Source organism: Haliotis cracherodii, unplaced genomic scaffold (genome assembly GCF_022045235.1).
Source record: "Haliotis cracherodii isolate W230 unplaced genomic scaffold, xgHalCrac1.p SCAF_5, whole genome shotgun sequence".
NCBI classification, from domain to species: Eukaryota; Metazoa; Mollusca; class Gastropoda; order Lepetellida; family Haliotidae; genus Haliotis; species Haliotis cracherodii.
Window position 1 is genome coordinate 23,481,810 of NW_027266308.1, and position 20,514 is coordinate 23,502,323.

The window sequence follows — 20,514 nt, forward strand, 5'->3', positions numbered from 1 at the left end:
CGGAATGTCACAACACACTCAACTTACCTTTATAGGTAGAAATATCAGTAGCCAGTTTGGATGTTTTCCTCACGATAGTATCCAAGTTTTGTCGACCTGTGAAAGGAAATCCAAGATACTATGTTAGTTTCAATCACATGGGCAGAGCCGCGAGGCGAGTGACTCGCTTGGAGACAACCTCACAAGTGCAGTTTAACAGGGATTTCGGGGCTTAAACTTATTAAAGTAATATGTTGGATCGCAACGTGTAAAGCATTAAGTGAAGAAATGCCATTCCTAAAAGACTCGTACTTACTTTGTGAATGTGGCTTAGCACCGTAAAACCCGCTTACGTCTGATAAATGCGAATACTCCTGATTGATCACACAGCATCTTATCGCCCAAATAAATAATAATAGCCACGCCTTCAATTCCCAACGAGCCGAATCAGCGCCCACCATCAATTACAGCTGGTCCGCCATTGGCTGACGGTGACGAGCGATCATGTGACTGACAGCGTGGTCACGCCCCCCGCGCTGACAGGGAGGACAACTCGTTGCAATGTGTTGAGGCCGAGAGACTTTGAAAGTTGCATCTATACATTGAATCTGTTCGTAATCTCCCTCGATTCGATTTAGCGCCATTGTAGAGAAGCCAGTCACACGTGTGTCTCAACCTCGTCGTTCTTCCGTTGTGCAAACACACAGACTTTTCTACCGGTATTAAATGAAATAAGATCAACTAAGATTTAAGTTGGTTAGAGGTTTATAATAAGAACTCAGTTTACGAACGAAATACAGTGTACGAGAAGGCCTCAGCTAGGATAGACGTGTATGTGGGAATATTCTATATTACTGTTACGAAAAGAAAATATCAGAATCCTTGGCGGTGTCATTAGAAAATTGAGGATGCTATGTGTTGTGAATGTGCTGTATAAAATTCCGACCTGCGTCACGGTTCCACAACGGTCGGGGCAAGGAGAGACCTCCACTATTCTATAGGGGCTATTTCACGTGCTACATGCCGATCACAAGCTATAGAAACACCCAACTTTGAGGATTGAATACATCATGAACAGCCGCCATTGATAACACAACAATGCCGAGTGAAGGCATTTGGATGACATTCGTATTGGAACATAGGACTTGAATAGCACCGACAATTTCTACCAGGGACTGAACCAGCGACTGGTCTCCCCTCATTCTGTTAGAGAAACTGCATTATAATATTTCAATCTAACGGTTACCACAGCATTCGGTCTTGCCAGAACCACCCATTCTCCACGGATGTAAACAAATCAACGTTCTCATACAGTTTCTCGTGGACAATCCTTTGCATACATGTCGCACATTTGGACGGGAATTACCGTTCCTTTATTAAATTATTTCGGTGTGCGGTACTCCAGTTATTTGACAATTACATCATTAGTTTTATCGGTTTTTAATCAGTTTTATTACGAATATTAATTAATAAATGTCCCCAGGCTGGATGACGCCATGGGGTGGATGAAGAGGATGGGTATATTTGATTGTCTTGCGCAACGAGCAAACAGATAACTAATTCATAGATCTACTTTGTGCAAAACAAATTCTTACGCACAAATATTATAAATTAGAGATTTCAATGGCCTAATGATGACAAAGCCGTTTATTTTGTGGGTTTACATAGTCAAGACAGTTCAGCAGAACCAGCATAATGAGATAATAGTTGTATAATTATTCCTTCTATGTAATTCATGATATAGGTGAAAAGAATAAACAGACTTTTAGCATAAATATTATTTTGCTGCCCGAAAGTAATAGCGAAAACAGTTAATATTAATATAAAACTAGAATAGTTCTCTCAATTATTATTTATTGTCATAATCCGTATCGTCACATTGTGGTATATTATATAACCATGAAGAATTCAAATGTATCTTAATTATTCGTGCCAAATCTGGTTGATCATGAATGTAATGCCTCATTTCGGCAATAAGGTTCATCACTGTATGAAAGGGTGTGTGTGAAATACTATAATATTTATTCAGATTTCATATTTGGAAATATATTTATGTAAAACAATAGAATTGATACAACGGGGATGTTTATTCCGAATGACATAACCTAACACACACTGAACAAAGTTAATTTTCTGTTTTTCATTTCGTAGAAAAACGTTTCACTAACATTTTTAAGTGTCAACAGTCACGCTCATTTGTGCCAAAGCATCCTTGTTTCGCTTGCCATATTTTCTGTTACATGTATTTTTATCAATCAATCTAACGGACAAACACTTGTGCTGGGGAAGTGTCGGCAGGTATTGTGTTGCGGTCACCTGTGTATACACATACAAGTAAAATACAGGTAAACTCACTCGCATCACCATCTACACGTGTAGCGCTGTTATTGTTTTAGTGTGTTGATGTTGCGGTCATCAGTGCCACATGTTGACATTAACAGGTAAGACACCTCTCCATCAGGTAAGTGTTGACGAAACAATGGCGAAACACCATCTCAATCAGCACCGTACAGGTGAGCATTGTCCCAGGTGAGAATTGCATGTCACACCTGATTGTTCTGTTTCAAGGCGCTGATTGAGACAGGGTTAGCGTAATGTGATTATGCTCAGATACGCTTTGACACCAAAATAATGACATTTAAGTCTATCAATACATGTATAACTTGATTTAAAACCTACAAGATAAATATTTTCTAAGACTCTAATACACTAATATATTTCAATAAAACATAGACATCAGCAAATATATACATAACATTGACATAGCTTAAATAATCGGTTAAGATAACTTATCCGAAAATAATAATATTAAAATTAATATTATGAACCAAACATAAATTAATATATTTCCTGTCTTGTTTGTATTATTTTATTTTCAAAGATGCCTTTAATTAGAAAAAAATCTAAAGGTTTATAAACAAAGGGTGAAATAAGGCTTCACCTCATTTGAATAATTTTTACATTTACTTTCTAACTGTATTTCTAAATAAACAGCATAAGATATAACAATTGAAGCAACTTAACTCACTTCATTAGTGCATTGAGTAAATACAGCTCACTTCATTAGCAACCCTAACGGTGAGAGCGGGGGGAGGGGGGGGGGGGAGCACTCTACTGTCACAACACTGATACTCAAACACAACAACCTCCGTAATTACATCCTTGTGTTGTTATGGGATTTATCGGCGTAAAAACACATTAGTGGTGCTTTTAGGAAATCACCACGTTTTGTACCGTGCGGCTTTGGTTTTCGCTGCCTTTGGAAATTTAATAGTTTCAATATGTGTAATTTATGAAACACTGCCCTTAACATTTTACAGTTTAGTCTCCTATTGTGACTCAGCTGTGATAATTATATGCCCATATACAATAACAGCGCTACGGCATAACGATCACACGCAATTATTACACTTATAGTAATGCTGTGTTTTCATACAGTAACAAAATTGTGGATATCCACGCTAAAAAAGACAGCCTTTGGGTGCTCTTTGTCCGTTGATGAAATCGGGATGCATCTTTATATGCTGAGTATTTTATTAGAACATGTCAAATTCAGATCAATAACATTTCTTTAAAATACATATTTCCTGGAGTAATCTTGAAACATCCAAGTGTTTTCGTTTTAGATATCAGAAATAAGTACCGTTCATATTACCAAGCAAGTCAACAATAATGTTACGAAATGATGTGTGATTAGCAGCGGATTATGGATGTTACGGGTCTGTGATCGGGCTAAATCTGTAGTACCCTACAATATACGCTGTAAACGAGACGATACAAATATTCTGATCCTCTAATTTATTCCCTGGCTATATAAATGTATGTCATGTATATATCCGATTTGTCATGCTGTTGCGTGACTACCAGTGTATAAATATGTATATTTCTATCACTCTGTGTAGGTAGAAATTCATCAGTGTAAAACAACTACACAAACATGTGCTGTATATATCCGTGAAATATACATGACATCGCGCGGTGTATATGTACAATATCAATATAGCGTACAGACAAGCACGTGCTCGGAAGTCTTTTGAAGATATCGATCGTATTTCTTGAGAGAAAATCTCGACCTCTACCGATCTGTTACACGATTAATCAATACCTCAGTTTTCCATTCATAACGTTATGTTTAGGTCAGCTTAAAATGGTCTTAAAGACAGAGCCGGAGCGCCTTGTAACTGTCTGGGTAGACGCATTAGAGTCTAAAAGTGGACTTGATTTGTAATGTTAAAAGTATTTCATAATTTTTTCCCCATGTACATTACCGTTACAGTGATTTTGTTAAATATGTAGGTATAAAATCCCACTGCTAATAAAAGTGGATGGTTATATTAATCATAAGTGATATATGTGTAGAGGTATAAATGTTTATACCTGTCGTATGTCTGTATCCTTTATTTAACTCAGCGTCAGAATTACAAGCATATGCGATCAATTGGTTCTATCGAACGTTTGGACGTTTCTCTGTCTCATCAGGTAATGCAAAATGGACTTAAATATGAAAGCATTTGAATGTTACCTTTTGATAGTGTTCTGAAAAAAAACACTCTTTTAAATTATTTTTTGAAATAATAAATACTGTATATAGTACGTATAAACAACATGTCGAAAATTGAGAGTTAATAAACTCGTCTATAGTTTTGTCACCAAATGGTCTCGAGACGGGCTAATTGTCCGTTATTCGATCCTAGGTTTCATTTCGTGAACCAAATTATGGTATAAAATACTGTAAAAAATAAAGTCGATCAAAGTATGTATGCCCTCTGCGTCAGTTGCATTTGGGGGCAGATATCAATGCAAGATAGAACCTGCATGTCAATTAAATCCCGTTCACTGCATTTTTAAACAGATTTTGTTTGATCATGCGTAAAAAAATCTGATTGGCATTAACTTCACAAACATATGTGACACACGACACATGATTTTATTATTTCATAGATGTATTAAATCATAATTTCGTTTAAAGAAAAATAAGCGGCGTCAATTCTTTCCCGCCCAGGCATTAAGGGACGGGAAGGCTCCCAAAACGTGTCAGGGGAGAGTTCAAGGAAAGCCTCACATACAACTAACTGTGTGATGTAACGGTCTGCTATAGCGTGTGATGTAGGTTAATCCTTCGGGGCCAGATGAACATAGAAGCGTGTATACCAGGAACGATATATACGTATGATATACGTATAATGCAGGAATGATAATAACAATCGTAATAGTAATAGTAGGTTATTAAAGTGAGGAAGAGAATGTGTATCACTTCTAAATGCCTTTCTAAGACTTTATTAAAGTGCCTTGGATCAATATACTACTCAAAAGAAGTTAGAGAACACCAGATATTTTCATATGACTAGAGTTAATCTATCATGTCTGTTGGTATTGCAACGCCATCTTCAAATGGTGGGTGTTGTTTAATTTGTTTAATATACATATCAATTCAGCCCAACTTTGTGCACACCGGGCCTAGCTGGATCTAAAATAGACTGTTAAAAGACCCACATATTTATAATATTAAAAAATTAACAATATTTGGAATAAATAAATTAAAGACCCTTGACATCGTATAACATCCGAGGATGTGTCCTTAGGATAAGATAAGGGATGAGGAAATCGACATGTTTTTCAAATTATTATATTTTTTAAGAGAGAATTTTTCCTATCTGGGCATATAACGTACACTGCATGACATCTGGGTATATACTGGTACAGAGTATCCCATCTGGGTATATACCACTACAGAGTATCCCATCTGGGTATATACTGGTACAGAGTATCCCCTCTGGGTATATACTGGTACAGAGTATCCCATCTGGGTATATACTGGTACAGAGTATCCCATCTGGGTATATACTGGTACAGAGTATCCCATCTGGGTATATACCGGTACAGAGTATCCCATCTGGGTATATACGGGTACAGTGTATCCCATCTGGGTATATACTAATACACTGTATCCCATCTGGGTATATACTGGTACAGAGTATCCCATCTGGGTATATATTAATGCACTGCATCCAATCTGGGTATATATCGGTACAGCGTATCCCACCTGGGTATATACCGGTACAGAGTATCCCATTTGGGTATATACTGGTACAGAGTATCCCATCTGGGTATATACTGGTACAGAGTATCCCATCTGGGTATATACTGGTACAGAGTATCCCATCTGGGTATATACCACTACAGAGTATCCCATCTGGGTATATACTGGTACAGAGTATCCCATCTGGGTATATACTGGTACAGAGTATCCCATCTGGGTATATACTGGTACAGAGTATCCCATCTGGGTATATACTGGTACAGTGTATACCATCTGTGTACATACTAATACATTGTATCCCATCTGAGTATATACAATACACTGCCTCCCATCTGAGTCGATACCGGTACAGCATATCCCATCTGCGTATATACTAATTTCTTGAATCCCATCTGGGTATATATACAAGTACTGCATCCCATCCCTGACATCGTATAGCATCCGAGGGATGTGTCCTTAGGATAAGATAATGGACGGGGAAATCGACATGTTTCTCAAATTATTTTATTTTTTTAAGAGAGTAGGTTTCCCCCTTTTTAAATGATGTTAGAGGACTACTGAGTGTCTGGTGGATGCTGACACACCCGGTAACTAGGGCTCCTGATACCCGAGCACCCTGTAGCAACACCCATGTTTATCTGTCGTTTTATGTACCCGAGCTTATATTTCCTGTTGCTCGCTGTAACGTCAGCTGGTAGTGTTTCCTTATCTGACACAATGAGTGTTTAATCCTGGTAAGAAACCTCTGTTAAATATGACAAGCGGTTTTGTTTGACCAATATGCAATACATGTAGTACTGATGGATGGTACAGCGACTGCATGCGCCCACCACACCATCCTGTCGCCGCATCCTACCCTAGTATCACCGCATCCACCCGGATATATTCAGTGTATCACACCCTGTTTGAAAAACACTATATGCCACCCGATATATACATTGCATACCAACCCGCATATATTGAATCCACCCTGCTATATACCGGTACATTGCATCCCATCTGGATATATACCGGTACATTGCATCCCATCTGGGTATATACCGGTACACTGCATCCCATTTGGGTATATAACGGTACAACGCCTGGTAGATAAACCTCCGGGCAAAAGAAAGTATACACCCATGTTTGGTGGTGCCAAAAATTGAAACGAACAAGAAATGTGTAAGGTTTTTTTTGACCGGCAGTTTACACCGCATAGAGGAGTAGCTCAAGTATCCTTTTTAGCGTACGCACTGTTTACTGCCCACATCCATGTTATTATACAAACACCAGGCACCGTGATTTATGCAATTGACTTTCCTCTTCATCGTCAAAGAAAATCCCACTAGATCGCACAGATTCAAATTTCAGATTTTATTACTATGCCACAGTGGGTGACTTATTCTGTTGTTTAAAGAGTTAGCCCAACAATAACTCCCTCAGAAGGCTGAAGCATAGTCTGTCATATATATCCAATACAGAACAAATATATCCAATACAGCCCATGCAAGTCTATTATATCTAGAATACTGCAGTATCTGAAAATAAAGAAAATCTCTGGGCCCCGCCTTTTTAATACATTTTATAACTATAATTTAACACCTATTTTCTTCTGTAAAATATGTTCGTTTCAGACCAGATGTTAGTCTCGCTTATGCACAGATTAAGCGATGCTCATGATGTCGATCACTGGATTGTCTGGTCCTGACTCGATTATTCTACATACCGCCGTCATATAGCTGGAATGTTGCTAGAGTAAAGTGTTAAACAACAAACAAACAAGCAAACTTAGCGTCCCATTACAAATGACAGTGCGCGCCAGACAGGGTCGCACTAACCTGACGATGTCTTGCATAAGTACCAAATACCAATGAGCACGGAAGCACCATATTACTGCAATGTCTTCCACATCGGAACCTGAAATACCGTTTATACTGCCTCTGGTATCCGCAGAAAGCCCTTCACAAAACACCACGTCGCCGCGAATAGCTGCAAAATTGCTGATGCGGCGTTAAGCAATATTCACTCACTCACTCACTCACAAAACACCATACTTTGTTAACAACCTCGTTGTGATGGAAAATATCACTCATTTTGTATGGCAATACGGATGTTTTGTAACATCTGTTTTTCCTCTCTTACGGATTAGAAAGCATGGGTAACACACACCTTAAACTCTAGACCCATGGAGCAGATATAGGGATGTTTGCCTTGCCAAATCATCATCATCATCGTCGTCGTCGTCGTCGTCATCATCACCAGCAGCAGCATCGTCGTCGTCGTCATTATCATAATCATCATCGTCGCCGTATTATCGTCTTCGTCGTCGTCGTCTCCATCATCGCCGTCATCGACATATCATCATTATTTTATTTTTTTGCTTATTCTTTTTATATTTATTTATTTATATTATTTGTTTATTGAATAAAATGGGATACGTGATAAACTCATGAGTTACTTTCAAAACTACAATATTTCTAACGGCGTACTAGTTTCTGATTTCGATGTCCTGTTATATTTTCATCACGGCCTTGGGACTGAATCATTAGGACTGTCAACCGATGATCTAATGGATTGAATTTCTAATATGTTTAATTACGTGCTGGGACTGTTGGTGTAGTGACTGTGGATTGATCTGTGTTGGAGTGTATTGGCAGTGTCGCTGAGCAGATCGATGGCATTACTTAATTGCCATACCTGGACCTACATTGCTGGGATACATTTTTAAACGTTTTTACCCCAATCTATATCTTTGACGAGCTTTTGACCCATCGTAAATTACGAACATGTGTAACTAGCGCCGTGTTGTTAATGAAACAGTACCGAGGACGTTTCCATTGACTTGCTACAGAGCAGATTCTTGTACCGGTGATGCTTCAAACCAGAGCTATGTAACACAAAAAGCTCTCGATCAAACTGACCGTTTTTGTTTCACCTGTTTGGCGTGCTGCAGGGGATTTTATCCGCCCGTGCGGGGCTGGAAATTACAGAGCGGCATGGGCGAGATCATACGGCAACGCCATACAAGGTGCGCGAACATACTCCATTAAATTAATTTAGACATCTGAGCAGTGAGCTGCGCCATTAGCAAGAAATTAAAAGGGCATTCTGTCTATTCTAATAAACTAGCATAAACTGACAGAAGTCATCAGGTAGGCCGCGAGCGTGCACATCTGGTCCGTGCAGGTAGGTGTCACAGAACGCCATGTTGCAGGTCGCTAAAGTTGGGGAGGGAGGGGGGAGGGAGGGGGAGGGGGATATACTGGTGGAAGCTGGTACTTTATGTTTATTGGATCATGAATAACCACAGGTTTATTCATACATGCCAAGTGGGTGTGCATGGCGGTTGTTTCTGTCAGTGTCACGTGGTTCCAGCTCGCAGGTTCATCCTTAGATGTTGCAGTATTTTACATACCGTCTATGTTCTCCTGACCTGCCAATACTGTTGTTTTGATACTGTAACAGTTATCAGCTACAACGACACGCGCTACAGGCTGTCATTTGCAGCTGTTCTTTGTAGCTTTTCTTTGTAATACCATACCCTGGCTACAACAGTTGAAAATGTATGCGTACAAATGCCCTTCAAGCTGCAGAACATCAGTAATCTACACGGGAATCTACACTTCAATTAATTATCTCATATTCCAGGGTCAACAAAAACGAAAAAAGTCGTTTTAAGACATTATATGCTAGAATGCAAATGGATTCAAAACGTACTGGGTCGATATTGTTGTTAGGTTAGCCTTCCGCTGGTTGCTATTGACAGAGTGATCGTTAACTAATTGTTGTTAATAATCTAATGAGCAGCTAAATACCGACCTTCTTTTGTGTCTTCATCGTGTAAATCTGACAAGATTGTTTAACTAGTCCGTTAATTAATTAGGTTGAAAGTATTAATTAACTCGCGGTTTTCACGTCGATGAGCAACGCAAGTCCTTAAACCGCGGTGTCTTCAGAGTGGAAAATGATACGTATTTACAGATGGGTCCTTAATTACGGCAGTTGTGTAGATCATTTTGGTGATGTATATGGTTAATTAATGCAGTTGATGTGAATAGAGTTAATCATTCATGCTTTGAAGAAATAATGTGTTTACCTAACCACACTGTTGTCATTCATGATCAATTAATGGAGTTCCATACGTCACACATATGATATTACTACCAAATGTATATACACACACAGAAACAAAGATAAAATACCCAAATGATTTCTATACGTAATTACAGATAATATACACTGTATTTCAACTGCACGGGATTATTTCAGCAGAGTGCGACTTCAATCAGGGTCATCAACTTCTTTGATAGGCATTTAGAAGTTGGAGTGCTAAGTAAGGATAAGAATTTATGGATGAACAACTTTTTTATTACAATTAAGAGCCACACTCTGTACATCACTTGCTTGATAACGGTGTTAGAACCTTCACCGAAACATCGCTCATAATTGTAATAAAGAAACTGTTCATCCATAAATTCTAATCCTTACTCAGAGTCATCAAGTCTACCATGCTCTATTTTCAAGTATAATAAAGGCTATAATATATGATTTCGCTATCGGTTACCTATCCAGTTTGGCGTTTATCGCTATATACTGGAAAATACACAAAATCTTAAAATATTAATCTGGATGTTTATATCACTCTGGACAATCATTGCTGAAACTGAGGATCGCTACAACGGCATTAGACACAGGAATAGCATTCGCTACAATATTAATGCTTATGTATAGCGTGCTATGTCGAGTACCCGTGCTCTTAATGAATACAAACAACTCTGTGATTGTATACGTCCTTCTGTCACTCGCCTACGTATTTGTCCTGCATCGCTAGCTGCATGGAATAGCATTTTCTTCAGCAGCACAACACAGATATGTCTGTATGTAGGATATACGTCATCTATATATATGGAGCAAAGTCCTGTGAATGTGTATAGAGTGAAACACTGTGAAACCCCGTGAATGTACATGGCGTAAAACCCCAGTGAATGTATATGGAGTAAACCCCAGTGAATGTATATTGAGTAAAACCCCGTGAATGTATATGGAGTAAACCCCAGTGAATGTATATTGAGTAAAACCCCGTGAATGTATATGGAGAGTAAAACCCTGTGCATGCATATAGAGTAAAATCCCGTGAATGTATATGGAGTAAAACCCTGTGAATGTATATTGAGTAAAACCCTGTGAATGTAGAGTAAAACCCTGTGAATGTATATGGAGTAAAACCCTGTGAATGTATATGGAATAAAACCATGTGAATGCATATAGAGTGAAACCCTGTGAATGTAGAGTGAAACCCCGTGAATGTATAGAGAGTGAAACTAAGGCTCCCATTCATTGCTAAACAACGAAGGAAAGTATTATTCATCTCCGCTTAAATGCTACAATCGTATTTTTTATTAAAAGAAACACGATTTTGTAATAAAAAGAAAGCAAAGTGATGGTGATGTATGGATGTTGCTGCCAACAGCGATGACGAGTGGTGAGACGCAGCGATCAAGCTCCCTGCTGGGGATGGAGGTATGGGCCATCGCGGCGGGTCCAGGGAATCGTATTGTTTGATTGTAGGTATAGTAGTCGGCAATATTTACACCATACCACTCCTTAAACCCACTTCTTTAACAACCAGTAATTACCCACAGCGACAATCAACAGAGGACAACGAGTATCGGCAAAACACAAACAGCTGCCGGAGCACCGTAAGCGGGGTTAACAACGGCCCCTAGGGTGCGAGGTGGGACCCTTGCTGGGACATGCTGGGGCCGATATGAAACTCCAACAATTTACTTACAAGAAGCTAATTACGCGTGCGCAGGAGATTCACGGGGAGACTATACGCGAGCACATTAGGACTTACAATAGGACAGTTAACTCCCCATCGGCTCTGGGCCCGCCGACTAAATCCCTTGGGTAGAGACCTAGCTGGGATCATTATGTAGATTAATGTAAGTACGTATATAGATATCGGCAACTCCAGAGGGATTAATTCACTAGTCCGGCACTGATCAACCCCGTAATCATATACAGCCAAAACACCAGTATACAAAATTAGAGAAATTGACTCCCGATTGTGTAAATAAATCCTCTGTTACACAATCCAAACACATTTATTTTCCGACAAGCACAAGCCTGTAGTTCTCATTGGAATACCGACATACTATACCTTCACTAATTTTCACAGGTGTTTTACTATATTTTTCATTATTTTCACGTGTAAAACATTTTTCCACTCATTTTTTACCCGCGCACCGAAAACCTACAGTGGAAGAATCTACATCGACACGTCACTAATACAATAAACAGAAGTTGAAAATGTTACATTTTGTTATTCATCTCCCAGCTTCTGGTATAGCAGTCAAACAGTTACAACTCATGGTTTCTTAGCCCTTTTCTGTCCCCCGATTGGCAATGTATATTCCTGTTTTCACTTCGATCAGCGTTTAGAAGTTGGTAGAACAACAGCTTTACGATAGCATAGCCGTTTACAAAATAACCTTGGCGCTACGACTTTCGTAAACCAACGTTATATAGGAGTTACGATCATCCTAGCGCTAAGATCGCTTTGTACAACGGCACCTTTGATTTAGAGTGTTATAGCCTAAAGACAAGTATTTCCTCATCGTAGAGAAATAATTAAGTTTCATACTTTCAAGATTCTTACTTTGGTTGACATGGGTATAATACCATGTCTACCTGGCACCGTCTTCATGGTGTACCTTCTCCGGGTGTAAATGTCCCTATCAATACAACTGAACGCGGAATTCTCCGTGTATTAACCAGGGTGCCTCTCAATATACGTTGACGCAACTCAGATTATTGGCCCAAACCAATTATGCAATGATATCAATATAATCATAATGTAATCATATGTCAATATGTTGTACCTTGATCTTCACCAGTGGACGACAGCTCTAACGGAATCTACAGCCCGGGCTCGTGAGACCGACTTAGCAAAAATGGTCGTCTTTTAATTCTATTTGTCACGTGTAAAAAACAGAATGTTACAATTTTAGGCAATAGCTGCTGAGACAATTCCTGGAATTGTATAATAGAGAACCCTATACGTGCAACACACGCATTTCTGGGGGTCAATGATGTAATACAACATTGGCACTACGACTGTCATAAGTCTCTGTGAAGAAATGGGAATTACGATCACCTTAGTTCTAAGACCGCTTTGTACAACGGCACCCAGGACTGTCCCACGCGAGTTTATGTCTTCAAACAATACTGTCTACTCCGCCACCCTCACCCCCACCCACCCTTGCATGCTGTGCCACGCCCAGTCAGTTCCTTCCATGCAACTAAGAAATATTATCTGCCTTAATGCAATCATAACGCAGTCAAATTCACAGATCTCAGTTGTTTGTCCATGGGTATTATTCGAATTGGAAAAAAACAAGTTCAGAAACAAATAAAGTCATGAAAAGCAAAGTTTATTGGTGATGACACAGCCTTGATCTTTTGCTCGCATTGCGTCTAAAGTTACAAATAACATGTGCTGCCTGTAGCTCTAACGTCATTCCCCCACACACCCCGTTGGTGGGAAAAGTCGTGCCACACCTTGGTGGAAAAACAACTCGCGATGTGTTACTATGTATGTTTACTGTATTTGTCTTTGTTGGGAGTTCTAAACGTTCGGACGACAGCACCCAGATGCTATGACGTTGTATTTGTGTGTTTGTCGTATCATTCCAGCTATATCATGCTAGCCTGTACATAACCGCGCCTGGACAAAGCGAACCAGTGATTGATATTATGAACAGCACTGTCGGGGTGCGATGACACGCATTCATCTATGTCACTGACCACCCGTTGTATAGTGCCTCTTACGACAAGCATAGTTTACTGGGTAAAAGTCAAGTATACGTTACTCGGCATACAAGCATAGGTGACTGGGCATATCAGCATAGTTTACTGGGTATACAAGCATAGGTGACTGGGCATATCAGCATAGTTTACTGGGTATACGTCAAGTATATGTTACTGTGCATACGTCAAGTATATGTTACTGGGCATACAACAAGCATAGGTGACTGGGCATATCAGAAAAGGTGACTCGGCATACCAGCATACGTTACTGGGGATACAAGCATAGGTGACTGGGCATACGACAAGCATCGGTTACTGTGCATACAAGCATAGGTGACTGGGCATATCAGCATAGTTTACTGGGTAAACGTCAAGTATATGTTACTGTGCATACAAGCATAGGTGACTGGGCATACGACAAGCATCGGTTACTGGGCATACAAGCATAGGTGACTGGGCATACGACAAGCATCGGTTACTGGGCATACACGCATCGGTTACTGGGCATACGACAATCATCGGTTACTGGGCATACAAGCATAGGTGACTGGGCATACAACAGGCATAGGTGACTGGTCATATCAGAAAAAGGTGACTCGGCATACCAGCATAGGTTACTGGGCATACAAGCATAGATGACTGCATCTTCTCGAGGCAAGATGTTAACTGACTTAAAAACCCTTAAAATGGCAAAGTTCTGCTAGTCAGTATGATACCTTAACTACTGGGCTATTTGGCAAGGACTATAGGACTAGTGCTAGTTTCTATAGTATGGGTATTTTGTACCATGGCCAACAAACAGAATACTGACTGTCACATCGACTTCAACACAGGTGCAGCATCCCTGGATATAAATCTCTTTATGACCCCAGGTGCTACGAATTAAATTGCACAAAGCTGTGCATTAATATGACTTTTAACCGTGAACATTAATTGATTGTGACATCAAACTTAAACTAGGGTTGTAGCTGCCTGCCCCAGACACCACTACCCGCCGTCCGTCACGTGACCGGTGTCCTATTCGACTTGAAGCGCCCTCGCCAGAAGCCTCTAACATATTAGCATTTAACATGAAACTTGAATTTATTAAATTGAAGTGCTGTGGTTATCGAGTGGCGAGCACGTGGACGCTCTGCTGTAGGAGGATATATCCATATGCATAGGGGGTGGCAGTTATTGCCTTCGAATGTGTCATGAATGACGACGAGGCACGAAACCCCTGTCACTTTAAGTACAAGACATTTCAATAAACGGATGAAGAAATTAACTTATAATTGACAAGATTTTTTCAAGTGCGGTGTATTCCTGACTAAACTCGTGTTACTTGCTTGGCATAATGTCAGGAGGTAATTGAGAAAATTCAAAAGGTTTTTAGCATTTGCATCACTTAACGTCACACTGTGCGTTGGTCTTATAAAAATGAATGAAAATCCCGAGATATCATTAAATACTTATATGTACATTAATATACATTAAACAAAATGGATCGCAGAATATCAATAAAATTTATATTAATTCAAACACGCCATTTGACGGACAGAGTGGCACTAAATTATTAATCTAAATTAAATATAATGCATTTATGCGATTTTTTTAACAGGAAAATGAACTTAATTATAGTGCCTTATAGTTTTCGTATGTTAAATAATTGGTGATGTTTAAACAGCCGTTCTACAATATGTATGTATATATACCATGTTTTAACTTTGTGAAGTAAAACCAATGTTCAAGAAGCTAGTTTGGAGAGAGTGTGTTTGAGTTTGTTTGTTTGTTGTTTAACGGCACACTCAGCAATATTCAAACTATTTGACTTCGGTCTGTAAATAATCAAATCTGGACCAGACAATCCAGTGATTGACAGCATGAGCATCGACCTACGGAATTGGGATACCATGCCAAGTCAGCGAACATGACTACCCGATCCCGTTAGGTGCCTCTTACGACAGGAATGGGTTGCTGAAGACCAATAATAACCCGGGTCTTCACGGGTAAGATAGTGAGTGAGACGAGTTGGATTGGGTGTGACGCCAGTGTCAGCATGCTTTCCCTTATAGGGGGGCACGGGTGGCCCAATCGACTTAGGCGCCGGAATTCGCTGTGCAGAGTTGCGTCCCTTGGGCACGCCAGAAACCTATGATTGTAGGTTCGAATCCCTTTTCGCCCCGATTATGTTTCTAGGTTTGTCATCACCATATCCGTGCTCGTGGGTTTTACCGAAGTGGTAAACGTCTGAGACCTGTATCACTTCCGGCTTGCCTCCTACATTAAGCTGACACGCCGTGATATAACTGGAATACTGTAAAAAGCGGCGTAAAACCAAACTCACTCACTCACTCATTATTTCCCTTATGTCACAGTGGTCCAGCGTACTGTTAGAGAAATACTCGGAGTGGCGTCCGTCGCTGACTCAACATGTCGGTGAAGTCACGGTATTGGTGTTGACACATAGTCGGGATAAATCTAGGAATCGAACCCGTGAGTGCAGATTCTGGCACGGTGGTGCATATCTGCAATTCGGTTCCTTAGACCAGAGTAGGTGTTGGTATATGGTTGGTCACTTTGAATATATAAGAATACCACTTATTTTTCCTTGATGTGCTTTTATATATGCCCTTACTTATAGACAGTACATGTGGTCGACAGCGGGACTCGTTAATCCATTCATGTAGATCACTATTTAGATGGTGAGACATCTGTCTTCCTTAACGAGCCATAGATAAAAGTCACGAATTGAAAGATTCTTTAATGATACGTAAACCAGTTTCACCACTTGAAACACATTTCCCCGATACCAGTACCTAGAAGTGTTGGCCTATGATAACGCCATACAGGTCTATGTGTTTCTGATAATACCATATGGGCCTGTGTTAGTCTCATGACGCCATATGCTTTGTTTGTTTATTGTTTAATGCCGCACACAGAAATATTCCAGCTAAATAACGGCGGTCTGTAAATAATCGTGTCTGGACCAGACAATCCAGTGATTGACATCATGAGCATCGATCCCGTTAGTCGCCTCTTACGACAAGTATAGTCGCCTTTTACGACAAGCATGGGTTGCTAAAGACCTATTCTACCTCGGATCTTTACGGGTGGGCCTGTGTTAGTCTGATAATGCCATATGTGCCAGTGTTAGTTTGATATCGCCATGCAGGTCTATGTTTGTCTGATGACGCCATGCAGTTCTATGTTATTCTGATAACGCCATGCAGGTCTATACTAGTTTGATAACGTCATATAGGTCTATGTTTATCACTTAAAAATGTTTCGGGATTTATATTTTTATTTCGTTCGCCGACTGTGAGTTTGCTTGAAGAACACATCTTCAACTACGTCTCTGACGCTGCATATATTATTTATTTAACATTTCCAACGTCTTTAACCCTCTATATATTATTTATTCAACACCCCCAATGTCTCTGAAGCTGCATATGTTATTCATTTAACTTCCTCAATTACGTCTCTAACGTTGCATATATTATTTATTAACATCAGCTACGTCTCTCACGCTGTATATATTATTTATTTAACACTCCTTATTTAACATCTCTGAAGCTCCATATATTATTTATTTGACATCCACAATTACGTCTATAACGTTGTATATATTATTTATTAAACATCAACTGCGTCTCTCACGTTGTATATATCATTTAATATTCCAAACGTCTCTGACATTGTATATATTATTTATTTAACACCCCCAACGTCTCTTAAGCTGCATATAGTATTTATTTGACATCCACAATTACGTCTCCCACGCTGTATATATTATTTAATATTCCAAACGTCTCTAACGTTGTTTATATTATTTATTTAACATTCCCACGTCTCTGACGTTGTATATATCATTTATTTAACATCAACTGCGTCTCTCACGTTGTGTATATTATTTAACATTCCAAACGTCTCTGACGTCGTATATATTATTTATTTAACATTCCAAACGTCTCTAACGTTGTTTATATTATTTATTTAACATTTCCACGTCTCTGACGTTGTATATATCATTTATTTAACATCAACTGCGTCTCTCACGTTGTGTATATTATTTAACATTCCAAACGTCTCTGACGACGTATATATTATTTTATTAACATTCCAAACGTCCCTAACGTTGTTTACATTATTTATTTAACATCAACTACGTCTCGGACGTCGTATATAATATAATATAATAATATAATACTACGTTTCTGAAGCTGTATATTTTATTCATTTAACATCCCCACAACTCTGAAGCTATATATATATATATATATATATATATATATATATATATATATATATATATTATACAACTACGTCTCTGACGCTGTCCTTCTTAATTAATATAACATCCTAGCGTCTCTGACGTTGTATACATGGATTTTATTTATTTGACATCAACATATCTCTAACGTTGTATACATGGATTATATTTATTTGACATCAACATATCTCTGACGTTGTATACATGGATTTTATTTATTTGACATCAACATCTCTGACGTTGTATACATGGATTTTATTTTTTTGACATCAACATATCTCTGACGTTGTATACATGGATTTTATTTATTTGACATCAACATCTCTGACGTTGTATACATGGATTTTATTTATTTGACATCAACATATCTCTGACGTTGTATACATGGATTTTATTTATTTGACATCAACATCTCTGACGTTGTATACATGGATTTTATTTATTTGACATCAACATATCTCTGACGTTGTATACATGGATTTTATTTATTTGACATCAACATCTCTGACGTTGTATACAAAATTTACTGAAAACCAACTACGTCTCTGACACTGTAGTGTAGTTGTTTAAGCAGATAAACGTCACAGGCTCACGACAAAGACTACTATCACACAAATTGTCCATAGGCTGCGGTGAAAAATATTTATGTCTGCGGCAGAAAGAAACATTCATTCTGTCATTTACTAATGGAGATATCTATCCGAACTTGATACAAGAATATTTGCAAGGACCTGCGCAACATTCACCTCGCCATCATCTCGGCGACTACTATGACATATCTCGTTACCCGGTGTCCCCAACAATGTCGAACGAAACAGACCGATTGGTTTGGCCTTGATACACTTGTATATGCCTTGTATATAAAATGTAAATTTAGAAAATGCGTAGTTTAATGTTTTCGACTCTTCCATTAAAAACCGCTATTTTAAAACGCAGTATATTTTATAATAGTTCACCCGAATATACATTCACACCAACCATTTGTGGATATTGGAAGAATGTTTGCCATTAGTAATTAAATACATTGGGAGAGGTGTAAGTGAACGCATATTATCTGTAACATTTTTAAGATATGGAAATGTAATAATAAATGTAATTAACAAATTATGTTAATATTTTCAATAAAGGTAACTATCGTGACAGATAGCATAGACAGAAAATTCCTTCCATTGGGTCCAATATCCCAAAGACGTCAGCGTGCACGCTAGTTAAACATGGAGCAGCATCAACTACACTGTGCCGTCGGTTGCCGTCATTTAGCTTGTAGAACGTACCCGCATCGGTGGAGATGAGCAAGATCAGAGCGCGCTCAAACATCAAACCCTGACGTTACATGTGATGGATGCTGTCCCGTGTACCTGGATAGTCGCCAGACAATGACGTACAGGGTTACACCACCAGCCACAACATGACCTAATCTAGAGCACCCGATGGCCATGAGCATGACCAACCATCGACACAGCCACACCTTTTGCGGGTGTACAATGTAACAATATCACGTCATTAAACAATCCTAATTTAACGAATATGCCCCCAAACTCCCTGCCCTCTACCCCTTCGTACCTGAAGTTCGGTGTACAGCCAGGTGCTTCGTCTCACTCCCATGTCGGCATGTTTGATGTCTACCTGCACAGGTAGAGAGTAACGTAGAACTGCGAAGGGGACACTATTGGATATATGATGAGATTGATGGACTTTATTCTTCCAACACAAGTTAGGATATTGTCTGCTCACGTGCGAGCACGATTTCTCGTCGGTAACGCGCTTAGCTCTATCAACGGTCAACAATTTGCCTAGAGTCGCTTCATATATGATCAGCATTCTTGTCGGTGCTGCCTGGGTAATGTCAACACATGGAACAAACAGCTTCATTGTCCGACTCCGCTCTTTGCATACGTGTGAAATATAGCTAAATAGCATTAAATATCATTGTCAATATTGGGAGAGCGAGCGCCATACCATTGACAGTGAGGTTTGGCGGGGGGAGCGTGTGGACCAGACCTAAACTCAGAGCAACGAGCAGAGCGAGGCTATCTAGTTTCACATCGCCAAATTGACGCCCTTCACCAAACGTGTCACATCGTCACCAAATGACAGACAATGCTATAAATTTCATAATTCATTTTTCTCAAGCACGCGTTTTTAATAAGACAGACAATGGCGGACTAATGGGTCAAATTTGCTATGCTCCTTCACAGCGCAGGCCGTTGTGATGAAATGAACGTGTTTGTAAGCCGAGGTGATATGAGGTCTGCTTGCTTTACTCTCACTGGCTTTGTGCTGGCAATTACCAGCTATTTCTACCGTCATAATAGGGACTTTAGTGCAATTATTACCATATTATGACTTATACGCAGTCTCCGCTCTCTCCCCTCTTCATATCTCACATTATGTCATTGAGATCCCAGATCAGTTTCCGGGGGCTCATCCGGCATGAACCTCGATCCCCACT

General features: G+C 39.4%; 1 protein-coding gene across 3 annotated transcripts in view; it reads right to left on the bottom strand.

Moving 5' to 3' along the window:
* Positions 1 to 19,683, bottom strand: part of LOC139442976 (homeobox protein OTX2-like) — a 30,465-nt gene extending 10,782 nt beyond the window's left edge. Inside the window, exons 1-2 of one of the 3 annotated variants that reach the window (XM_071223903.1) lie at positions 19,626 to 19,683; positions 28 to 96 (exon numbers count right to left, since the gene is read on the bottom strand). Coding sequence is in view for 1 of the 3 variants with exons in the window: in XM_071223901.1 (XP_071080002.1) it covers positions 28 to 96; positions 296 to 440 (214 nt within the window). In the remaining 2 variants the exon portion in view is untranslated. Of the gene's footprint in view, positions 1 to 27; positions 97 to 295; positions 441 to 19,625 lie in introns of those variants that run through there. The other 2 variants (XM_071223901.1, XM_071223902.1) reach the window with 2 other exon arrangements.
* Between the last annotated feature and the right edge of the window lie 831 nt (positions 19,684 to 20,514).